The sequence below is a fragment of the Leptodactylus fuscus genome, chromosome 10 (genome assembly GCF_031893055.1).
Source record: "Leptodactylus fuscus isolate aLepFus1 chromosome 10, aLepFus1.hap2, whole genome shotgun sequence".
NCBI classification, from domain to species: Eukaryota; Metazoa; Chordata; class Amphibia; order Anura; family Leptodactylidae; genus Leptodactylus; species Leptodactylus fuscus.
Window position 1 is genome coordinate 69531164 of NC_134274.1, and position 25434 is coordinate 69556597.

Below are 25434 nucleotides of genomic sequence, written 5' to 3' on the forward strand. Positions count from 1 at the left end.
TGAGCTAATTTGCATACTGTTAATGGTCAAAGTGAATACAAAGCCCCGATGCAAGCTCTTAGTTGGGGCTTTGCCGCGATGCCCACACTATTAATTTCTCACACATTACTATTGTTGTACTGATGGGTCTGCTCGGCTGCCTTGTATGACACTTAATCACAGAGCACGGCCCGCTAGTTTAGCCCTTTGGCATTGGAGGAATAAGCTGAGAAATTGACGCTCAGCAGAAGGCTGGCAGGGAAAGTGTTGTAAAGCTTTGGTTACATTTATCATCCGTCCCAGATGACACCACCTATAGGGACAAGCAAAGGAAGATTTCATGTGAAGACTGTCCAGATTTTACATGCTGTTAAAATGTAAATGAAAAGCTGATCAGAAATTACTCGTCCTGCCTCGGGGCCCTGACACTTTAAATGTCATCTTGTCCTAATTTTTCTTTCCCTGTTAAAGATATTAAACCTGCTATTCTGATATGGTTTTATAGTAGTCACCTCCCAACATGCAGCAGCTTAATAGTGAATATTTGTGCAATGAAGAGGCTGGAAATACTATCAGTGTACCAACATCATGTTATTGTGCAGGGTAAAGCATAGCTTGATATGAATTACAATACCTGCTCTTTCTGCACTGGCGTAGTCCATCCGGTACAATGAGTAGGACGTACTGGACTAAGCACAGATACAGAAGGGATTTCACTCGGTACTATACAACTTATGCTGAATCTTTTTCCACATTCGCATCTATGTTGCACTCAATGTACAACGACTCAAGATGCTTTTAAGATTAGCATCAAACAATTTCACTGTCCTGTAGATCACAATGTAGTTAATGGACCACAGTCCTTTTCAGTGTAGATTCCTATTATATTGGTCATACACATTATAATTTTTCTCATATTAGTCCCATTGTGCACCAGCAATCCATTACCAGGGACCTGATAGTATTATGAATAAGGTTCAGTGCAATCTGTATGTAGTGCATTATATAGAGGCGGATGAGCTGAGATTTATATATAGCGTTATTAGAAAGGTCCCAGTATAAATGGTCATTTATTCATTTATATTGCTGTTCATTCTGGGTTTAAGAGTTCAGTGGGTGGTGTTAGATTGAAACGTTTATAATAATTATAATAATAATATATTTGCTCAGTTTCTCCTGTGAGACACGATGATGCTGGCAGGTTTCATTGTAGCAGCATGTTGAGCCCTGGTTACTAAGGCACTAGGAGTCTAAGCTACTGCCTAGGGCTGGGCGATTATGACCCAAATGATTCATTGACAAGTCATGATTAATTGAACATTTTCTCACAATTACTATTAATGAAGGATTGTTAGAGGGCACACACATTTTTTATATACCACACTCCCTGTTCATAAGGCACTCAATTTTAGTTATTGGCATATCAGCAATTCTGATTAAGTAGCATACAGTTAGTGACATTGCCATAAGGATCACCGTCACAGGGGATACGACCTGGCCTGGAGGAGTTCGTGACTCGCTGGAAATGGACAAGGCCCCGGACTAGCATGATAGTGGTCAAGGAAAGCCTGGTTCCCTGATCACTATAGATATTGCTAATTGGCCCTTTCCAATAGATGCCAAACCAGAGGAGGTGACTAAAAAAAATATATATATATTGGCCCCTCCTGAGCTCTACATCTTCTCCGGGGCTCTTCCGTCCTGTGACTAAGGTCACGTGCCCCAGACATCACTGCTGGGGCTTGTGATTGAGTCCCAGCGGTTACATGGGCTGTGCTGGTGTAATGATGTCATCGCACTCCATGTGACCACTGAAGACCTAACACAGGCCCCAGCAGTGAGGTCTGGGGCCTGTCTCCTCAATCGTCAGGCAGAAGAAGAGTAAGGAAGATAATGAAGACAGACAGATGGAGTGAGGATGCCAGGGAGAGGTGAAGAAATGTGAATATGAGTGTGTGTTATTTTTAATCACTTCCCCTGGGCCTCTATTTATTATACCCTTGGGAGCATATGATACAGTGTGTGGGTCACTGTGGAGCAGATGATACAGTGTGTGGGTCACTGTGGAGCATATAATACTGTGTGTGGGTCACTGTGGAGCATATGATACAGTGTGGGGTCCACTGTGTAGCATATGATTCTGTCCCAGTATTGTTTACATGCCAGGTGCTGCGCTGTTCACTCACAGTATATTTGATAACTGCACTTGTGGATACTAAAGCTGTATCCCTTTCAAGTATCTCAGATATCGCTGCAGCACCCGCAACCCTTCGCTCTAAAGAGGGAGTAGGGGGCCCTGGACAAAAGTTTGCATCGGGGCCCACAAGACTTTAGTTACGCCACTAGTTAGTGACATTAGCCGATGCATTGTGACACAGGATGACTTGGATGCAAAATAATTGAAATTATGTGAGCAAGTACGGTAAACGATAATGAATTGAGCGGAGTTATTTTTTGCTTGTCCTTCTCTGATGGGTTCAGGCATATTTGTTTGGACTTTCTTTTGAGGAATCAGTGCTTTAGTTCTGCAGCATAATTCAGTAGAATGTATGTAATTGGGATTTTTATCATCTCCATTCACTTACAGTGTCAGAAATCTACTGCAAACTTTATATTTCAAATTCACAATGTGCCATATTTCTTCTTCATTAATGGATTTGATCCTCACCAAAATATACCAAATAATCTGCATGTAAAACATGTAGATTATGCAAAAGCTTTTGGTGTTAATTTTGGTGCTGATTCAACATCATATTTTACTGTGTTTCCGCCTGTCCTTAAAGAACTTAAAATAACATTAGAAGCTAAGTATTTCTTTCTGCTACAGAATCAAGTCGTGACACTACCATAATCCATCTGCATAAAGTGAATGACTTCCCTCACCTGGACCTATCAGTGGGTGTCCGATTATTACCTGCCCTCCCCTCTGCCAGTTTGCTATCCTCTTTGTGGCTAGCTCAGCGTGTCTTCGTAATTTGATGCTAAATAGGAATAATAAAGACCTCTGTTCATTCTCCTCGGCTGGCGTCCAGATCCTACTTGGCTCCAGTAAACTTCCTTTTGATCTTGGTTGTAGACTTGTGCACATTTAACTGCAGTACCCCACTTCCACAGTACACGGAGCCAAATTAACTCCTTTGCGTCCCTATAGGTTAACTTGTATTTTCTCTAGAAATTCGGGTTATATAAATATATTCAGAATGATTCATTATGACCACATAAATCCAGAACCAGTGCGCACATTTAACAAGGTTTGGTAAGTTCTCTATCTGTAAATTATTAATACAGTACACCGTTAACACTTATAAAATGCCTGTATACCTTAGACCCAAATTCACATGATATTGTCTTTTGTCTAGTGACTACTAGCTAACTTGTGCTGTATGGGCGTTTCATATCTGTCGAACCTATTTTGTGTTAAAGCAGAATATATATGAGCTCGGCCCAATTTAAAGGGATTCTACAATTAAAACCTCTTTTTTTGTGGATAAGACGCTGGAATAGCCTTTAGAAAAGCTATTCGTCTCTTACCTTTAGACGTGGTCTCCGCGGCGCCGTTCCTTAGAAATACCGGTTTTTACCGGTATGCAAATTAGTTCTCTCACAGCGATGGGGGCGGGCCCCAGCACTGAAAATGCGATGGGGGCGTCCCCACTGCTGCTCGAGAACACAATCCTGCGACGCCTCTATCTTCTGCTGGTTCCTCCCCTTCTCTGTCGTCTTCCTCCTGCGTCACCTCCGACGCCTGCGCAGTTGGCTCTGCCAGTGAGACACCAGCAGAGCCGAATGCAAATGCCGGCGGCCATTTTTGGGAGACCGCTCCTGCATTGAACTACAAGAGCAAGAGCGGCCTCCCAAAAATGTCCGCTGGCCAGCATGCGCGGCCGGCTCTACTAGTGTCTCACTGGCAGAGCCAACTGCGCAGGCGTCGGAGGTGACGCAGGAGGAAGACGACAGAGAAGGGGAGGATCCAGCCAAAGATAGCGGCGTTGCAGGATCGTGTTCTCGAGCAGCAGTGGTGACGCCCCCATCGCATTTTCAGTGCTGGGGCCCGCCCCCATTGCTGCCAGAGAACTAATTTGCATACTGGTAAAAAAACGGTATTTCTAAGGAACAGCGCGGCGGAGATCACATCTAAAAGTAAGAGACGAATAACCTTTCTAAAGCCTATTCCGACGCTTTATCCACAAAAAAATAGGTTTTAATGGTAGAATCCCTTTAAGGATTAGAGTATTGGAGGCATCGATGGGACTAAACACCTCTAAATGCTTGGCCACAGAGCAGTTGATAGAGAAAAAAGCAGTAGTGGATGTGTGATAAGTATAAACCCGATTTGGTAGCACACAGCTGTCAATTCATTTATAAATTTCGATGAGGAATAACCGAGGAATGGCACAACACAAAGTTCTCGGACAAGTTGTCCCATCGTGGAGAATACAAGTACTGTATTTACCAATATGGACATATCAGGCGTGCTGACAGGTTGTCTTTTAACCTGACTTATAAAGCATTAGTGACATTACGGCAAGGGAGCATTAAATACAGCTGAATAATTTCCGTATTATTCAGCTTTTGTACAGTTCTTGTTAACCTTCGACAACTGAGAAAAGATAATTAACACAACCTCACAATTGTACGCACTAATGGAATGTTACAAATGCGGGATTGTGCCCCTAAAATATCCCATAATAGGCCTTTTGATAAATACAGTTGCAGAGTTATTGGTTGTGAGACTTTCAGAAATGACTTCACTGCTTTTTTATGTAAACCTGCCGCTTTCATTACTTTCACACTCTATAAAACACGTTTCCCAAGAAAGGCTCTTTCATTGAAAAATCCAGTTAGATGCTTGGCTTTGAATGACTGGTTTAAAGGTGTCCTAAATATAAGCTGTTTCCCTTGGCTTGTAGTGCAACACTGGGATTCTCCCTTTGCGTTTTCATTGCTTCAGACTCCATAACAAGAAGTACTTTGTTTCCAACTAAGAGTATATTCAGACGTCACGGATTTGCCTACGGCATTCACAGGAGGATTGACAACAGAAAACAGAGACTGACACTGGAGCTGATGTGCTGCAGATCCGCTCAAGGATTTCCCCCATTCAATGAAGTTACGCTTTACGCATTTCCATACACAATTGTAACGTGCTCGCTCTTTTTGTAGATAATGTTTTTCTTCTAACTAAAATTCACCCAAAAGTTACTGACACTTGGAATTGGGGACACTAAACCCCCACTTATATACGTTGAAGGTGGAATGTTTGCGGCTTCATTGAATCCTGAAGGTGTAATTTTGTGACGGGGCCCTCATTGCTAATATCAGTCACTGTGACGCCTGGTGCACGTGGCACACAGCAAGTTATAGTAAACTCTACAGTACTGTCACTAAGGGTAAGGTCACATGGCAGATTTTGCTATGGGACCCACCATGCAAAATCTGCTGTGGAAATCTAACTGCTATCGAGAAAAAGTGTCTGTCTAACATTGATATACACTCACCGGCCACTTTATTAGGTACACCTGTCCAATTGCTCATTAACACTTAATTTCTAATCAGCCAATCACATGGCGGCAACTCAGTGCATTTAGGCATGTAGACATGGTCAAGACAATCTCCTGCAGTTCAAACCGAGCATCAGTATGGGGAAGAAAGGTGATTTGAGTGCCTTTGAACGTGGCATGGTTGTTGGTGCCAGAAGGGCTGGTCTGAGTATTTCAGAAACTGCTGATCTACTTGGATTTTCACGCACAACCATCTCTAGGGTTTACAGAGAATGGTCCGAAAAAGAAAAAACATCCAGTGAGTGGCAGTTCTGTGGGCGGAAATGCGTTGTTGATGCCAGAGGTCAGAGGAGAATGGCCAGACTGGTTCGAGCTGATAGAAAGGCAACAGTGACTCAAATAGCCACCCGTTATAACCAAGGTAGGCAGAAGAGCATCTCTGAACGCACAGTACGTCGAACTTTGAGGCAGATGGGCTACAGCAACAGAAGACCACACCGGGTGCCACTCCTTTCAGCTAAGAACAGGAAACTGAGGCTACAATTTGCACAAGCTCATCGAAATTGGACAATTGAAGATTGGAAAAACGTTGCCTGGTCTGATGAGTCTCGATTTCTGCTGCGACATTCGGATGGTAGGGTCAGAATTTGGCGTCAACAACATGAAAGCATGGATCCATCCTGCCTTGTATCAACGGTTCAGGCTGGTGGTGGTGGTGTCATGGTGCGGGGAATATTTTCTTGGCACTCTTTGGGCCCCTTGGTACCAATTGAGCATCGTTGCAACGCCAAAGCCTACCTGAGTATTGTTGCTGACCATGTCCATCCCTTTATGACCACAATGTACCCAACATCTGATGGCTACTTTCAGCAGGATAATGCGCCATGTCATAAAGCTGGAATCATCTCAGACTGGTTTCTTGAACATGACAATGAGTTCACTGTACTCCAATGGCCTCCACAGTCACCAGATCTCAATCCAATAGAGCATCTTTGGGATGTGGTGGAACGGGAGATTCGCATCATGGATGTGCAGCCGACAAATCTGCGGCAACTGTGTGATGCCATCATGTCAATATGGACCAAAATCTCTGAGGAATGCTTCCAGCACCTTGTTGAATCTATGCCATGAAGAATTGAGGCAGTTCTGAAGGCAAAAGGGGGTCCAACCCGTTACTAGCATGGTGTACCTAATAAAGTGGCCGGTGAGTGTGTGTGTGTATATATATATATATATATATATATATATATATATATATATATATATATATATATATATATATATATATATATATATATATACACTGTACATGGTAGGTAGAATTTTTGTGGCCGTGTGACCATACCCTTATGTGCAACCAGTTTGTCCGTATTATGGAAATATTTTTTTTCTTGCATGAGGAAACAAAGTGGGACATTTATTAAGACTGGCTTAAAGGGGTATTCCCACGTTGCATACGCACCAGTCTTCACTGCTGTAAAATCTTCTTTCTTCCTGGTTTCTTGCGTCATTGGTGGGCGGGGTTACATATGCAAAGCTAGCGGCGAGATGACGTCTCTTCTATGCCGCTGGCCCTGCGTGCGCGCTCCCAATGCAGCTAGGCATTGAATATTCAGCGCTTTGAATGGTGAGACCAGTCCCCCAGCGTTCACATACTTCCCAAATATAAATCTCATGTATATAAAGTACTAGCTGGTACCCGCGACTTCGTCTGCGGTGATTGTAGCAGTGGGTATATACAGGCGTGGGTAAGGTTTTTGTACTGTGTATAAGGGATGGGATATGAAATGTAACTTTGTATCTTGTTGTTGCTGTAATTCAGAGAATACGTGAGACTTTTGTGTTGAAGTTACTTTGTATTTGAGCTGCTATATATACGGTGTTGTGAGAAACTGTACATAGTGACTTTGGGACTGAGGTATTTGAAGTTAACCCTTTCCCGCCGATGGCATTTTTTGATTTTCGTTTTTGACTCCCCTCCTTCTAAACCCCATAACTTTTTTATTTCTCCGCTCCCAGAGCCATATGAGGTCTTAATTTTTCCTGGGACAAATTTTTCTTCATGATGCTGCCATTATTTATTCTATATAATGTACTGGGAAGCAGGGAAAAAATTCTGAATGGGGTGGATTTGACAAAAAAATGCATTTCTGCGACTTTCTTAGGGGCTTTGGTTTTACGGCGTTCACTGTGCAACCAAAATGACATGTCCCCTGTATTCTGTGTTTCGTTACGATTCCGGGGATACCAAATTTATATGGTTTTATTTACATTTTGACCCCTTAAAAAAAATCCAAAACTGTGTTAAAAAATTATTTTTTGAAAAGTCGTCATATTCCGACAGCCGTAACTTTTTTATACTTGCGTGTACGGGGATGTATAGGGCGTCTTTTTTTGCGGGAACGGGTGTACTTTGTAGTTCTACCATTTTCGGGAAATGTTATTGCTTTGATCACTTTTTATTCAAATTTTTAGCAGAATCAAAACCGTGAAAAAATGGCAGTTTGGCACTTTTGACCATTTTTCCCGCTACGGCGTTTACCGAACAGGAAAAATATTTGTATAACTTTGTAGAGCGGGCGATTTCGGACGCGCGGATACCTAACATGTATGTATTTCACAGTTTTTAACTACTTTTATATGTGTTATAGGGAAAGGGGGGTGATTTGAATTTTTAATCCTTTTTATTTATTGTTTTTATATTTTTTTTTACTTTTTTTAAACTTTTTTTTTTGCATTTATTAGACCGCCTAGGGGTATTGACATGGGTGGGCGGTGTCGCGGATTGTCAGAGTGGTGGGGGCAAACATGGCTGCTCCGGAGCGTTAAAGAGCGCCTCCTGGAGTATCGTTAAGGTGAGGGGCAAAGTGGTAATGTATATGTAAATGAGATTGTGTGGGGTGAGGGGCGAGGCTGCAGAGGGCAATATGAATTTTGTGGCTTGCTATGGTCCAAAGTGTGTGAGATTGCAGAGATGGTGGTGTGAGTTTGGGTTTTGTGGGGGTCCTGGCACAAACGTATGTGCGCTATTGTGACGAAAAGTAGCTTATTGCGCAATCGAGTGTATTAACTATGTTTGTGGAAAATTTCAGCCAAATCGGTGGAGCGGTTTTTGCGTGATTGACCGCCAAACATCCGAACATCCAAAGGGTCCTGGAAAAAACGTATGTGCGCTATTGTGACGAAAAGTAGCCTATTGCGCAATCGAGTGTAGGGACTATGTTTGTGGAAAATTTCAGCCAAATCGGGGTCCAAAGTGTGTGAGATTGCAGAGATAGTGGTGTGAGTTTGGGTTTTGTGGGGGTCCTGGGAAAAACGTATGTGCGCTATTGTGACAAAAAGTAGCCTATTGTTTAATCGGGTGTATTAACTATGTTTGTGGAAAATTTCAGCCAAATCGGTGGAGCGGTTTTTGCGTGATTGAGGAACAAACATCCGAACATGCAAACATCCAAACACACAAACCCACAAACTCACAAACTTTCACATTTATAATATTAATAGGATAACCGTCCGTGGGGGTCTCATCTTCCCGTTAGTTGCTGACCGCTGTATGGGGGGTGGTGTATATATATATATATATATATATATATATATATATATATATATATATATATATATATATATATACATATACATAAATACCCCCCCCCCCCCCCCCCAGCTAAGTCACGTGGTGCAGACACAGGAATAGCTAGAAACACAGGCTCGCTCCTGTGCACTTAGCCCCTCCCCCCTGAGAGCAGGTAGCTCTCACTTGACTTTTGAGCAGATAACCCCTAGGGCTGTGTCAACAATGAATTGAATAAAGTAAGATATGTGGACAAACAAAGCAGTTTTGATAAAGCAATGTATTTAGGAAAAGTCTTATATCCACATTAACAAGCAGTATAGATAGGATCCTTGTGATGGGACAACCACTTTCACCTGAACTGTAGTGAAGTTTGAGTGTATCTTCAACTGTTTGAGTATACGCTCAGGACTTAAACAACTGACTCTATACAATGGCATCCATCACCATTGGGGTGATCAATGTAAGTCCAGCTAAAAGCTGGTACGTTGGCACATACCAGTTAAACAGTGCCATTGGTCTCCATCTACTGAATGGGAGCCTATGGAATAATTGAAACATCCACTCTGAGCTTTTCTTGGCTTATGAGTTAGCTTAGTGTAGGGATAGTCAACCCCCAGGTCTTCTCTGACCCCATGATCAGTTTGTCCCCCCACCCCAAGCTTGCTTTTTGCTTTGTGCGCATTTGACCTGTGTAGATTCATTTTCCAGCATCTTTTAGATTCAGTTTTTCCAGTCCCCCCTCCCACACTCTCCTTTCACCTCTTTTTGTCCTGCCTCTGAGTTCTTTGCCTACCATGACTCTCTTTCCCGGTGCCATGTACTCTGCTCCCATTTAATGCAGATGTTTGTGCAGCCATTTTATTGGCTCCGAGAAGAATTCTTTGGTTTCAGCAGCTCAGCTGCTAGGTCTGTTCACTGTTAAAATAACATCACACCTCTGGTATTATCCCTCCGCTCAATATCACAAAATAAACTTTTTGGCAACAAAACCAACTCTTGTAGGGAAAAGCTGAATTCATGCACAGGAACTGTGGGATTATAGAGATGTTTTACGGGTCCCTTGTAACACTGGCAAGTCCCATAAATGCTTAATGGAAAAACAGACCTGCAGCAGAACCCACTCAGATCATATTAAGTTGTGGCTCGCAGACGCTCTGATCTCTGGCAGCTCCCAGGTTAGGTATCTGATCATTTATTTATGGGACACAGACCTGTTTTGTAATGAAGAGCACAAGTCTCGTCCATGCAATTAATTTCCGAAGCGATTGTTGTGCACGGCACATAAAGTGAGCGCGCTCGTGTCCAAACTTTTCATAATAATTGGAAATAATTGTACTGATTTTTCTCAAGTGTGGAATTAAAGGGGAATATACATTCATTTACATTAACTGTGAGGTTGGACTTATGGAGAACACACACTTGGGGTATGTTCACATAGTCCAAATGCATGTCAGAAAAATAATATAATCTGCTGCAGAAAATCTGAGGCTCCTCAACAAAAGGTAAAGTGAATAACCAAAAGAGACTTCTAAATTGAATGAACCGCCCATTGCCCATTAAACAGTATCTGTTCTTCCAGGTTCTTCAGAACTTATGTAGGTGTAGGCTTCCTCAAATCCTTCTGTTTGTTCACGTAATCCCAGACAGACTTGATGATGTTGATATCAGGACTATGTCTAGGCCTAATCCCTTCCAGGATTTCGGACTGTTCTTACGCTGAACGTTGTTCCAAATGGCTCTATGCTTAGGGTCATTGTATTTTTTCAGTAGAAGTTAAGAAATAAACTATTACCACTTACTTTTCAGTCACAACCCTACCTAAAACTTTCGCACTGTACTGGATCTTCCATTTATCACCAGTTTTCCCCTCTGCCAGCTCTATCGCTAATTTTGAGTGTCCTTAAAACGCAGGAGACAACGAAGGCCTACAAGTCCTATTCACAATGGAGAGAAGTTCCTGCTCCTCTATATCTGTGGAGCTTACCATCAGAAGCAGCAGTCTGGATGATATTAGGGAGCTGAATTTAGCAATGAATCCAGCTCTGGGATGAAATAAAACACTTACTAGAAGCTGCAACGTCTGTCTCAGTCTCTGCCTTTCACTGTGCAGATTTTTTTTTCTCCCCTCCCTATATAAACTTGTTCAATATAAATATATATATATATATATATATATATATATATATATATATATATATATATTTTACACATTTTTCCAATCAATACAGCAAACAAAGCAGGTACATTGCGAATGTTGAATCAGTCATATTAGATTTATTGTTGACGATATGACTGGCATTAGATAAAGATAGAAGGGTTTAATGACCTGGGTGCAACAAAGCAAAGAACATGGAAGAGACCTATGACCTTAGGTGATGTCAACTAAATCAGAAGGAGCAACACTTTTCTATAAGCTTTTATGGGCGACATGTAACATGATCACTCAGTGAGCTGATAACTCGTCTCATCTCTCAAGATGAATTTAGTAGTAAATTCAGTGTGACTGAAGAAGCAGGTGGAAAGCCTGATAGGTAGAGAAAATAACCCAAAAATGACTAGCGAAAAGACTTTCTATATCTGTCACTAATGGGCCGTATTCAGATACATTTGACTTTCAATGTTGGATGCGGCTGAATAATGTGGAGCGTGTCGCACACTCAGATATGAGTGGCTGACTGCCCATAGCAAATAACCTGCTCCTAACATCTAGAATCAGTAAATGTTTCACCCCTTAGATTCCGAGGTCAATAGCGACCGCATCATCTAATGTTTATGGAGGAAGGAGGCATCAGAACCCCTATGAACAAGGATGCAGGGATCTGATGTATTAACATGACAGCTGGGGACTAAAGGATGGCCTCAAGACTGCCTATGTATATTCTTGTTAGACCAGCGTTTTGTAAATAAATATCCTAAATACGGGAATACCTAGCCTTTATTTTGGAAGGAATAGAACCCTTTTCTTTAAAGCATATTGGCTATATGATAAATGTCTAAATAAATAAATGTTTTTCTTTCTATCGCCTTGGTTGCTTTTGCAGGGTGACTTACACCAGCAATCTGATTTCAGCACTGGAATTTGGCTAGTACAAGTGAGAAACAGAAGATAATAAAAATATGCCGACTTCCAATCCTGTCACGATTTTTCACAGCAAAGTAATATTTTCACGGCTCCTGGTTTCCATGAAATCTGTCACCTCTGTGAAAAATATACGGCCTTAATCATCAGATAATATCCCCCCAGGGGATGTACAGATCATTTCTGAGCGCTGCTTTCGGCTGTTCCTTACAGTGCCATATAAAACCAGATGAGAATATTTAAAGGGAAAGCAATATTCTGCCCTTCATCGTGTGATACTTGATATATTGTTGGCATTTATTGGGAGCGTTCGTGTTGCTGCAGACCACTCCAACATTTATATTGTCAGGTTCCTTCACTTGAAGAGAACTTCCTAAATTTGCTGGTATTTTTATTGTGACCTTATACCATTTATGTGTCTGTATTTAATCATTTTATACTTTGCTCACCTACATAGTGAATCAGTCCCTTCTGCTGTCTACGTGAATTGTATTCAGCTCTAGTAATAGAATTTTTAACCAGATCTTCGCTTTCTATTTCGAGCATCAAATAAAAAAAAATGAAAATCTGGTATTAGGCTGACCATACACATTCTATGAAGTTTGGTTGTACGTGTGCGAGTGTTGCAGGGGCTTGCCGACCTTATTGTATGTATAGAGGTCTTGCAATTCTTCCGTAACGCAGCCAGTGTTCAACCTGCGCAGTTGTATTGTCCTGCTGTCAGAGTTTCAAGCAGCACCTTAGGGAGCGTTCACACACCGTTTTTTGCAGTAGGATTTTGAGGTGGAATCCACCTTTTAGGCTAAGGCCCCATGTTGCAGAAACCTAGCCTTTTTTTTGTCGCAAATTTTGTTGCGTTTTTTTTTTTTTTAGCCAAAGACAGGACTAGATTGAGCAGAAGTTAGAAGTACAAGAGCTTTCTAAATAGTTCCGATTCCATCTATAGCCACTCCTGGCTTATGCTAAAAAAAACGCAACAAAATCTGCAACAAAAAAAACTGCGTTTCCACAACATGGGGCCTTAGCCTTAAAACCTGTGTGAACATCCCTTTACTCTCCAGATCACTTATGAATTGAGAGATACTTCATTTGATGCCATATTATATTGCCATTAAAGATGGCCTGTTGGCCTTCCTGTCTTGTCTGAATTTCTAAATAGCTTTTAATATAACAATTTTTGAGCGTGCCCTTAGGGTAAGTTCACACTGGGATTTTTGGTCAGGAATTTGAGGCCGAATCTGCCTCAAAATCCTGCCCAAAAAGACGGCCCAGATCTTTTTCCGGGAATTAGTTTTTTCCTGCTCCCAGAAAAAGAAGCGGGATGTTCATTCTTCAGGCCATTTCGCCTCGTGATTTGGCCTGAAGACACTCCCTTCTCCGGACTAGGTCCATTCCATGGGCCTAATCCGGAGCAGAGTGCGTGACTGGATGCCGGTGCAGTGCTCCGGCTTTCAGTCGCGGCTACCCAGTTTTTGGTCCGGAAGGCCGCCTCAGGTTCCGGACCGAAAAACCCCGTCTGAACTTACCGTTAGACAACTAATTATTTTTAGAAATGCATGAACTCTATCCCTACACTCTCACATTGACACACATAGTGCTTACACTGGTAGATTGTATAGGGACACGTCTCGTCTTTTATGCATGACATGGTTATATACATAGATCCATACACTTCTAGAGTAATAAGAGGAACAGCACAACACAGAGGTCTAAGAGAAGCTTCAGTGAGGTTCTCTTTAACCCCTAGAAGCAAAGAGCATAGCCACTAATAAGATGCCGCATTGAGCACCATAGGGCAGCACACATAGCGTGTATAGCGCTGGATTATGCCGCTACAGGGTCTTCACATACATTAGGCTTTGGACAGAGTTGGAGCTTATAGTTTTAGTATGAACTTTTACTAACAAAATTAGATGCTGGTTTAAGCTTTGATCTTTTATACCAAAGCTTTGTTAAAGTCGCACTAAGACGTACTTCTGCGCCTGCCATTTAAGGGGTTAACTAATATTCCAGCCTCTTGTACTGTTGGCATGTTTCTTACTTTTGTAGCCTGTAATATAATTATTTTCTCATTCCCGGCGGAACAATTAGTTCAGCAACTTTATTGTTATGCTGTTGTATTGTTTATGAAGGATGCGTGAGCATTAGATGGCGGCAGTCTGTCTCGAGCCGTAGAATTGACAAAACTAAAAGCTTGTAAATGCTTATGGTAATTGAATTACTTAAATATCCCTGAGCTATTAGAAGTGTCTTTTCAGCATGTACAGGAGTGTGTGCACACAAAGGTATAGAGCAACTAGGATGTCTAGTCAATGTTCCTTTATTACAGTAACTGAAATTATTGATCGCTTTCCTTTTCTCTTGGAGTGGAAGAGTTGCATTTGTAAGCCCAGAAAGCAGCAGGGTCTGAACATGACATGATTTTATGTGGCGGGATTCTGCTACCGCTTACCCATTTTGTCACATCCGTATACAGTATAGCTAGGACACACTGGTAATTCAGTGGCAGTAGAGCTGGCCTAGGTTACAAGCTGCTAGTGCATTTATAAGGCCTTGCTATTCTCTCCAGGGTCCATGATTAGCTTTCTTAGCTGCTAGCCATTGGCATTGTCCATCCTGGCATAGGTCTTCTTGCAGATATTGAGATTGTCATGCCACCTTTGGGTTGGGCATTGTGTATATCTGTTCAGTAGTCCTTGTTAATGTTAGGGGCAACACGGTGGCTCAGTGGTTAGCACTGAAGCCTTGCAGCGCTGGAGTTTGTATGTTCTCCTCGTGTTTGTGTGGATTTCCTCCAATACTCCAAAGACATACTGATAGGTAAAAAAAGTGTACATTGTGAGCTCTATGTGGCTCACAATCTACAAAAAAAAATAAAAAATAGTCATTGTTAATGTTTTACCCAACCGGGTCTAAAAGAGTGCAATATGCCCTCTGTTGGACTGACATATGTTGTTGCACCATTTTTTTTGGAGTGTGGAATAGTCTAGTGCAGTGGTTCTCAACCTTTCTAATGCCGTGACTCCGCAATACAGCTCCTCATGTTGCGGAAACCCCAAACCAAAAAATAATTTTAGTGGCTACATCATAACTGTAATTTTGCGTACTGTATTATATGCTTCTCAGTCCCCCCACACACTGTATTATATGCTCATCAGTACCCCCCCCATTGTATTATATGTTTATCAGTACCCCTCCCCACTGTATTATTTGCTCATCAGTACCCCCCCCACACACACACACACTGTATTATATGCTCCTCAGTACAATCACACACACTCTATCATACTTGTCCATGAAGAGCCGCCACGGCGCATCCTCCTCCTTCAGACTGCAGGAGCGATGACATCATCGCGCCTGCGTCGGGGGCAGAGGTCGCTCTCTGTATTCAGTGTAGGTCGCGGTCGGGTGGCCTAAACTGACAGCTTTCAGTTGTATGTGTAAATGCACATATAACTGAAAGCAGTGATCCGCTCACTAACAGGGAATCAGATTCCCCGTTAGTGAGCGATCCTGGCAATGGTGCGCGGGCCACATGTGGCGGGCCTCATGTGGCCCACGGCTGTAGTTTGAGGACCCCTGGGCTAAAGCCATCGGAAATATGTATTTTCTGATGGCTTTAGGCGACCCCTGTGTTTTGGTCGTTCGACCCTCGCCGGGGTCGCGACCCACAGGTTGAGAACCACTGGTCTAGTAGCCATTCCTTACAAATGTGCCAACTCAATGAAGCATAATAAAAGTTGTCAAGCACTGGGAAAATAAATACATAGGATTTGTTACAAGCAAGGGGATACATAGGAGCAGTTGCAGATGTTTAATTTTTTTTTTTCAAATGGAGAAATTAAAAAAAAAAAAAAAAAAAAAAAGCTTTTGAAATGTCAGCTGGCAGAGAGAACACGGAGGTTACAAGGTAAGCCATAGTAACAATTGATTGAAATGTCTAAGGTGACATTGGTATGAAGTGAGATGTGCTCTAGTGCAGGCAGCAGAAGCCAGGCCCCGTGTCATACCCCAGGGAGATTAAAAAGTGAGAGCTGAAAACTCTAATTGGTTTTGACGCCGTCTTGTGAACGGATGTGGGTGTTGCCCCCCTGGTCGATGTGATTATTTGTTAGCATTAGACAGAATGCAGTTTTATTGACTGTTAACAGCTGTTTGCTGGGAGAGAAATGATTCTTCTCACCAGAACACTGCGGCTATTTGTGTAGCCTGGGTTAGTGATGGACTAACTTTATACAGGACTACATGGCAAATCCGCTGATGTCTGACCACTACAGGGCCAATGCACTATTACACAGAGCTCTTATAAATGGTCAGTAGATTATGTAGAGCGCTAGCAGGTCGTAAGGCGCAGCATGTTATTAAGGCGTACGGAACTAGGGCTGATCTCATTATTAACCTTACAACAGCTGGAAAGTGGATTTTGGAGGCTAAATAAAATGGTTAGGTAAAATAATAAAACAGAGAAGACGTTATTTTATGGATGGCTCAGTCACGGATTGTCTTAAGAGCTCTTTCCAGTATATAGAGAGGGAAGCATTGCAGTATATAGGTGAGTATCACTTGTTCTAGTAGTTACGCTATTCTCTTCTCACTTGATCATTAGTGGCCTACAAATGTTCTGAATTAAATGTATAGAGCCATATGGTTATACGTATAAGTGAAATGGAAATGAAGGAGTTGTTACTTAAATATTCTCACCAGGCACAGCTAACAGCTAGTGATAAACATGTATCCACTGTACGTTGTCTGGCAGCTAGTAATTCTAACAAGAAGAGATAGGCGGGCAGCCTGCTTCCACACCGTGGCGGATTAGCTGCAGCGGTTTCCCGGTGTAAACCCTGCTGTGGTAATTGATCGGCCCCTGATTAGTACTTAATTGCTTGTTCCAGCCGATAGTGCTCTCAAGTCTTGTTAGCGTTGGCTTCAAGTCTTCTATAGCTGTTACATGTATAAATATCACTATTATCTACAACATCCGCAGTGCCTTGTGACAGCCCTTAAATTTCATTGGGTTTCTAACCAAACCAGCAGAGAACACGTAGGCCTGGGTCAGGCATTCCCTTTAATTTGGAAAATGCTTTACACTAGGTATAGGTATTAAAAAGCTAAACAATTGGGACGTATTCTCTTGAATATATTCTCCTTAACCTAACTTTGCAGGAATCAGTAGTACTAGTGACTAGAAACATCATTTATAATATATCTTGTCGGGCTCTTTTTTTGCTCCACCTCCCTTTAAATTGACCTTCCCTAGATTGACCCCCAATCTATCTTGGTCTACCAAGACTGACTATAGCTCACAGTCTAGGGAACAGAGGTATGGTGAAAGTCACAGACACACTGGGGTTTCTTGTGTCAATATCGAGTTTTATAGGGCACTCAAGTGCTCTAGTCACATCAATAATGGCCAATATTTCTCTGCAAAATTCCTGATGAATCTGCATGAGAGAGAGAATTATGTAGCAGAGTCTTCAAGTGTTGTGTATGGGTTATAGGGTAGTCTGTCTTTCGTAAGAGTGTCGAGTCGTTGTAAGGAGCCTGCTCTTCTATGGATAAAGGTGTGCAAGTTAGCGCTCTAAACCAAATCTCTGAGCCAATCTGGTGGTCTTCAGCGGACTATATTTTATATGCTTGGCTATTTGTCTGAATGGCCCCTATATAATGCTGCGTTCTCCTCTGCCTGTCTTGCTGTGACCTACCTTACACATCTGCTTAACCCCTTCCTCTAGTGTATATAGGCATCTTTTAGAACTGATTTCAACATATCAATGGTATAGGTCATCAGCAGCTTCCCGTACTACAGCTACATAGTGTGTGATGTTACATTAATGGGTAGTGCCGTTTTTTTAGTTACTGCAGCTTAGTTTTTAAAGGGATCCTATCACTCAGACACAATTTTTTTCTAGGTACCACGTCGGAATAGCCTTAAGAAAGGCTATTTGTCTCCTACCTTTTGTCGTCTTCTCCGTGCCGCCGTTCGCTTACAATCCCGGTTTCTCTCTGTATGCAAATTAGCTCTCTTGCAGCACTGGGGGCGGGCCCTTGCTCTCAAACAGCACTGGAGGCGTCCCCAATGCTGCCAGAGAACTCTCCAGCGACGCCTCCATCTTCGTCAGCAGCGTGCTCTTCAGCCTCTTCTTCCGGCGGTGGCTTGTAACATCTAGGCCTTGGGCTGAGCAGACTGTGCGTGCCCACAGGCCACGAGAAAATGGCCGCTTACAATATTGTGCAAGCGGTCTGCCACCGCCGGAAAAAGAGGCTGACGAGGACGCTGCTGATGAAGATGGAGGCGGCGCTGGAGAGAGTTCTCTCGCTGCATTGGGGAAGCCCACAGTGCTGTTTTAAGCGCTGGGGCCCGCCCCCAATGCTGCGAGAGAACTCATTTACATACCAAGAAAAACTGGGATTGTAGGCGAACGGCGGCACGGAGAAGACGACGAAAGGTAGGAGATGAATAGCCTTTCTAAAGGCTATTCCTACATGGTACCTAGAAAAAATAGTGTCTGAGTGATAGGATCCCATTAATAAATTATAATATGAGCTAATGAATAAGGTATAATGAAATCTCCTCCCAGTTGTCCTGTGTCTGGCTTAAAATCAACTGGTTGGAGCAGTTATCTCAAACTCTGCTTTGACTACAATAGGACCAAAAGTTAAGCCCAGAATTGGCTCAGTCCCGTCCTAAACTGACAAAGGGGGCCAAACCCTCTCTTGGTTATTTTGCCATTTTCATGCTCTGTTTCTGTTCTATATGTTACAATAACAAAGTTGGATATAGAGGTAAAATACACTAGTATAAATAAGCCATTTATTGCATTTTCGGTGTAAGCGCAAGATTAATTTATTGAACTGTCCATACTATTGATGGCTTTCAACCAAATGTTCAGTCAGTAGATGGCTTTTCCTACTTACCATAAACCTGCAAGCTCTGCTCAGTGGAGTATGCATGTTTTTTTTTTTTTTTTTTTTTTTTTTTGTAGGGGTAGATTTCTAGAAGAGTGGTTTTACAGCAGCTGCTGTCGTGATATTAGGCATATGGTTAATTTTCCTGTATTGTTAAATCTGAAGTACAACAATGGCGCACTCCTTGACTGACTCGTCAGGACTAGACAAATAAGAGCGGCCAGCTTTGCAAACACTAACTAATTGATGTTCGTGTTAATCCTCTCTAAATCACATTGACTTTTTCCAGAGCAGATAGTTGTACTCCATATAATTAATGAAGTGGAATTCGTGTTGGATCGTCCATCATTTCTGCTGAGAAGTCTGCAGCTGTTACATAGCTCCATCCAAAAACTCAAGTGCTCTGTATTTACCAGGACAACTGTAGAAGTAATCACTATTTAATAACTTTTTCTTTTTATTGCAGGGTTTTTTCCTGACTGTATCCCCTGAATCTATCCTCAAGGTGGCCAGCCAGGCCTCAGAAAATAACAAGATCTTTTGCATGAACCTGTCTGCCCCTTTCATTAGCCAGTTCTACAAGGAGCCTCTTATGAAAGTCATGCCTTATGTGGATATTCTGTTTGGAAATGAAACGGTAAGGGAAAGTTTACTGTTGGGTGATGCGGAGGTTATAGAGGAGAGTGGGCACGTGATGGGTTTTCAATAGAGATGAGCGAACAGTGAAATAGTCGACATTCGATATTTGTTTCGAATAGCTCCTCAATATTCGACTATTTGAACGAATATCGAATCCCATTATAGTCTATGGGGAAAAAAAGCTTTGTTTCAGGGGAAACCACTATTCGACTAAAGGAGAGTCACCAAGACCACTATGACACTTCAGCAAATGATGACAACACCTCTGCAATGCAACTGGGACAGCAGGGGAAGCATGCCTGAGGGCATCTAACACGCCCAAGTCCCAGTATTATGCCACTAATAATGCGGGAGCTGACTTTTGTCATAAGAATGCATTGACCAGCGTTGATTGGTCGAATACCATACAGTGTACAGCATTCGGCCAATCAACGCTGAATCTGCCAGAGGAGGCGGCGTCTAAGATCGGTCCACAGCAGTCTCCATTGTGGTCCGATCTCAGATGTAGCAGAGTTCAGCACACAGCTCTGCTACATCTCAGATGCAGCAGCGCTCAGCACACAGCCAGCTCTGTGTCTAGCGCACAGCCAGCTCTGCTACATCTCAGATGTAGCAGCGCTCTGCGCACAGCCAGCTATGTGTTCAGTGCACAGCCAGCTCTACTACATCTGAGATGTAGCAGCTCTGTAGCAGAGCACAGCCAGTTCTGCTACAGCAGAGCTGTGCGCTGAACTCTGCTACATCTGAGATCTAGCAGAGCTGGCCGTGCGCTGAACACAGAGCTGGCTGAGCGTTGCTACATCTGACTGAGATGTAGGAGAGCTGTGCGCTGAACTCTGCTACATCTGAGATCGGACCACAGTGGAGACTGCTGTGGACTGATATTAGACGCTGCCTCCTCCGGCAGAACCAGCGTTGATTTGCCGAATGCTGTACCATCAATGCTGTACCATCAACGCTGGTCAATGCATTCCTGTGAGAAAAAGTCAGCTCCCGCATAAACGCAAGCTGCCAGGGATCCCGACTACCATATAATGGGCTACCACGAGATGTGTTTGCAGGTGAAGTTTGAAAGTGATGAGACCTTGCCAGCCCGAGCTAAATGCGAGAGTAACTTCAATGCAAACACATCGTGGCAGCGCACCATATGCTAGTCAGGAACGCTGGCAGCTGGCGGTATGCAGGAGCTGACTTTTTCCCATAGGATTGCATTGACCGTACTCTTGCATATATCTCGGGGTGGCAAGGAAGATATATAGAGCCCCAAAGAGCTGTTTGAGTAACATTCCTACCTAAATAAAGCTAATTCCTAGCTAACCCTGCCAGTACATCTAGCCCTCTCTCTGTCACATAGTTCACAGTCTCATATTAACCGAATCTGAAATCCACTATTCGTATAAAGTGGTGGTCACCTGATTTAGCCAGCCAATTACTTTTTCCGTTTTTTTTTATGGCCACGTTATCGTAGTTCCTATCCCACCTCCCCTGCACAGTTATTGTTGTAAAAAAGCACCAGGGAAGGTGGGAGGGGAATTTCTAGTGCGTTTGCCGCGTGGTATTTGATTGGAATCGAATATCTCAAACAGCCTGATTTTCAATCGAACGCCATTCGCTCATCTCTAGTTTTCAACCCATGATTATTGATGGCATATCGCTAAGTCACTTGCTCATTGTTCAGGTTGGGGGGAACCTGCTTGTCATTCATAAGTGTCACTGTGTTGAAAAAAAGCCAAAGGGACTTTGGTCTATTCATTGCAGATCCGCAGTTATTTGAAGTACTTCCATACATGTGAATAGAGACCAACGCGTGTTCTGCCATGTCTTCTTTTACTGATGCTTCTCAGTTATGGAACTGACATTTCTGACACATCCTATGGCTATAGCCATAAATTTGTTGAGCATACCCCTTTAAGGCTAGGACTGCACACAGACTTGTGGCCGCACAATACAGTGATTGTGAACGTGGTTCCGTTCTGACTGGTGATTGCCCACTCATCATTTACTATCCATATATCACACAACCAAAGTCATACTATAGCCATATCCTTATTCTACCTGGAACCTGGAGCATTCCCTTGATCTACATTTAGCAAGTCAATTAGATTAGAAATTACATCCGGGCCCATTACGTAGCTTGAGGCATTCGGTATGTTGGTTAAGGTACAGCCGCTGTAAGTTCATAAGTTCACATCCCTGCAAGCCCGTCTGGGGTATTTATCTCTCTGCAGAAATCCCTAATTATCATCTGGCAATAACCATAATGATCTGGAGCACCTAACAAGAGAAAGCAAGTGTCCCTCAGGAACGAAATGCACTCGTGGAAATGATTTCCTTAACAGTTTCATGAGCAAGGCTGTCAATTGGCAAAGCACTCACTAAACTCCAATTTCTCAAGCCTCCTCCACCCCGGTCTGTTACATATCTCCCCCTTTTAGGAGCATTTATAAAGCTCATTTCATATATGCCATTATTGCAGCAGCTCTTTGTAATAATCTACCATAACAGGCAAGTCAAGCGGCATTGCTGAAGCAATGTATTCAGGAAATCTCTTGAATTTCCATAAGCTAGTAGTATAGATAGGATCCTTGAGATGGGAATACCCCTTTCACCTTCTGCGCAGAGTGTACTTTACTTTTAACTCTTGAATATCATTTACTAGCTGTTACCCGCGACTTCGTCTGCGGTGATTGTAGCAGTGGGTATATACAGGCGCGGGTAAGGTTTTCGTACTGTGTATAAGGTATGGGATATGAAATGTAACTTTGTATCTTGTTTTTGCTGTAATTCAGAGAATACATGAGACTTTTGTGTTGAAGTTAATTTGTATTTGAGCTGCTATACGGTGTTGTGAGAAACTTTACATAGTGACTTTGGGACAGAAGTATTTGAAGTTAACCCTTTCCCGCCGATGGCATTTTTTGATTTTCGTTTTTGACTCCCCTCCTTCTAAACCCCATAACGTTTTTATTTCTCTGCTCCCAGAGCCATATGAGGTCTTAATTTTACCTGGGACAGATTTTTCTTCATGATGCCACCATTATTTATTCTATATAATGTACTGGGAAGCAGGGAAAAAATTCAGAATGCGGTGGATTTGAAGAAAAAATGCATTTCTGCGACTTTCTTACGGGCTTTGGTTTTACGGCGTTCACTGTACAACCAAAATGACATGTCCCCTGTATTCTGTGTTTCGTTACGATTCCGGGGATACCAAATTTATATGGTTTTATTGACATTTTGACCCCTTCAAAAAAATCCAAAACTGTGTTAAAAAATTTTTTTTTTTGAAAAATCGCCATATTCCGACAGCCGTAACTTTTTTATATGTGCGTGTACGGGAATGTATAGGGTGTCTTTTTTTGCGGGACCGGGTGTACTTTGTAGTTCTACCATTTTCGGGAAATTGCTTTGATCACTTTTTATTCAAATTTTTATCAGAATCAAAACAGTGAAAAAATGGCGGTTTGGCACTTTTGACCATTTTTCCCGCTACGGCGTTTACCGAACAGGAAAAATATTTGTATAGCTTTGTAGAGCGGGCGATTTCGGACGTGGGGATACCTAACATGTATGTGTTACACAGTTTTTAACTACTTTTATATGTGTTCTAGGGAAAGGGGGGTGATTTGAATTTTTAATCCTTTTTATTTTTTTTTTATATTTTTTTTTTACTTTTTTAAAACTTTTTTTTGCATTTATTAGACCGCCTAGGGGTATTTACATGGGTGGGCGGTGTCGCGGATTGTCAGAGCGGTGGGGGTCGGCAAACATGGCTGCTCCAGAGCGTTAAAGAGAGCCTCCTGGAGTATCGGTAAGGTGAGGGGCAAAGTGGTAAAGTATCTGTATATGAGATTGTGTGGGGTTAGGGGCGAGGCTGTAGAGGGCAATATGAATTTTGTGGCTTGCTATGGTCCAAAGTGTGTGAGATTGCAGAGATGGTGGTGTGAGTTTGGGTTTTGTGGGGGTCCTGGCACAAACGTATGTGCGCTATTGTGAGAAAAAGTAGCCTATTGTTTAATCGGGTGTATTAGCTATGTTTGTGGAAAATTTCAGCCAAATCAGTGGAGCGGTTTTTCCGTGATTGAGGAACAAACATCCGAACATGCAAACATCCAAACACACAAACCCACAAACTCACAAACTTTCACATTTATAATATTAATAGGATTCATTAGAAGTCGTTCTTATAGCTGTGATTTAATAATGTTGCTTTGCATTTCAGGAAGCTGCTGCTTTTGCCAAAGAGCAAGGATTTGAGGTGAGTTATGGAAGGTGTAATGGATATTAAAGGGATTCTACCATTGAAATGAATTTTTTTGGCGATCATACGTCGGAATAGCCTTTAGAAAGGCTATTCATCTCTTACCTGTAGATGTGGTCTCTGCTGCGCCGTTCCTTAGAAATTCCGGTTTTTACCGGTATGCAATTTAGTTATCTCGCAGCGATGGGGGTGGGCCCCAGCGCTGAAAATGCGATGGCGGCGTCCCCACTGCTGGTCGAGAACAGGCTCCAGCGACGCCTCTATCTCCGGCTGGATCCTCCCCTTCTTTCGTCGTCTTCCTTCTGCGTCACCTCCGATGCCTGCGCAGTTGGCTCTGCCAGTGAGACACCAGCAGAGCCGAGTGCACATGTCAGCCAGCGGCCATTTTTGGGAGGCCGCTCTTGTTCTTGTAGTTCAATACAGTCTATGGGGTTTGTGCGCTTTAACTGCACAGCGCTTGCAGTTGCGCTGAAAAAAAGTAAGCTCCCTCGTAACCCCAAGCTTCCAGCTCTCCCGACTAGCAAAGACGAGCCTGCGGCAAATCAACGCTGGTTCTGCAGCAGGCTCGTCCTTGCTAGTCAAGAGAGCTGGCAGCTTGCTGTTACGAGGGAGCTGACTTTTTCTCATAGGATTCAGTTGACCAGCGTTGATTGGCCAGTGTACAGCATTCGGCCATTCAACGCTGGTTCTGCCGAAGGCTGAGGAGGCGGAGTCTAAAATCGGACCACAATGAAGACTGCTGTGGTCCGATCTTAGACTCTGCCTCCTCACAGACGAGCCTCCGGCAGAACCAGCGTTGATTGGCCGAATGCTGTACACTAGCCAATCAACGCTGGTCAATTCATTCCTATGAGAAAATGTCATCTCCCTCATAACAGCAAGCTGCCTGCTCCTAGCAAGGACGAGCCTGCTGCAGAAACAGCGTTGATTTGCCGAATGATATACACTATATCATTCGGCCAATCAACGCTGGTTCTGAATCGAATATTTACTGTGAATAGCTAGTAGTATTCAATCAAGTACGAATATTTCGAATACCGTAGTATTTGATCGAATACCTACTTGATCGAATACTATTCGCTTATCTCTAGTAGAGACATGATTTGCAGCCTTAATATGCATTGTATTATTCCACTGTATTAGTTATCTGAATAAGCCTTTAGATTGCTTTGCTTTTTGGCCTTGAACTGAGCCCCTTCATCAGGTTTAACACAAGGGCTATGACTTTTTTTTACTGTGCTTTTGTACTGTGTAAAGCATCCCCAGTCATCTTACTATCAGGGGGCTGGAACACATTAAAAGTTTGCACCTATATTTTAACACTGAAGTCTCACAGCCTAGGATCACACAATTGAAGGGACATCTTGTTGTACATTCAGTCGTGGGGCAGCATGGTGGAGGTAGCAGGAGGAAAGTCAATTGATAACATCATTTTATGGGAAAAGATGCTGCAGGTCTTGTTTATTGAAATCTATGCTTTGTTCTATGTTTAGGA

General features: G+C 42.7%; 1 protein-coding gene across 2 annotated transcripts in view; it reads left to right on the top strand.

Moving 5' to 3' along the window:
* ADK (adenosine kinase) overlaps nucleotides 1-25434 on the top strand; it is a 130535-nt gene that overhangs the window by 91308 nt on the left and 13793 nt on the right. For both annotated transcript variants that reach the window (XM_075257788.1, XM_075257789.1), the window contains exons 7-8: nucleotides 19506-19676; nucleotides 23901-23936. In XM_075257788.1, the coding sequence (XP_075113889.1) occupies nucleotides 19506-19676; nucleotides 23901-23936 (207 nt within the window). The remainder of the gene's footprint in view (nucleotides 1-19505; nucleotides 19677-23900; nucleotides 23937-25434) is intronic.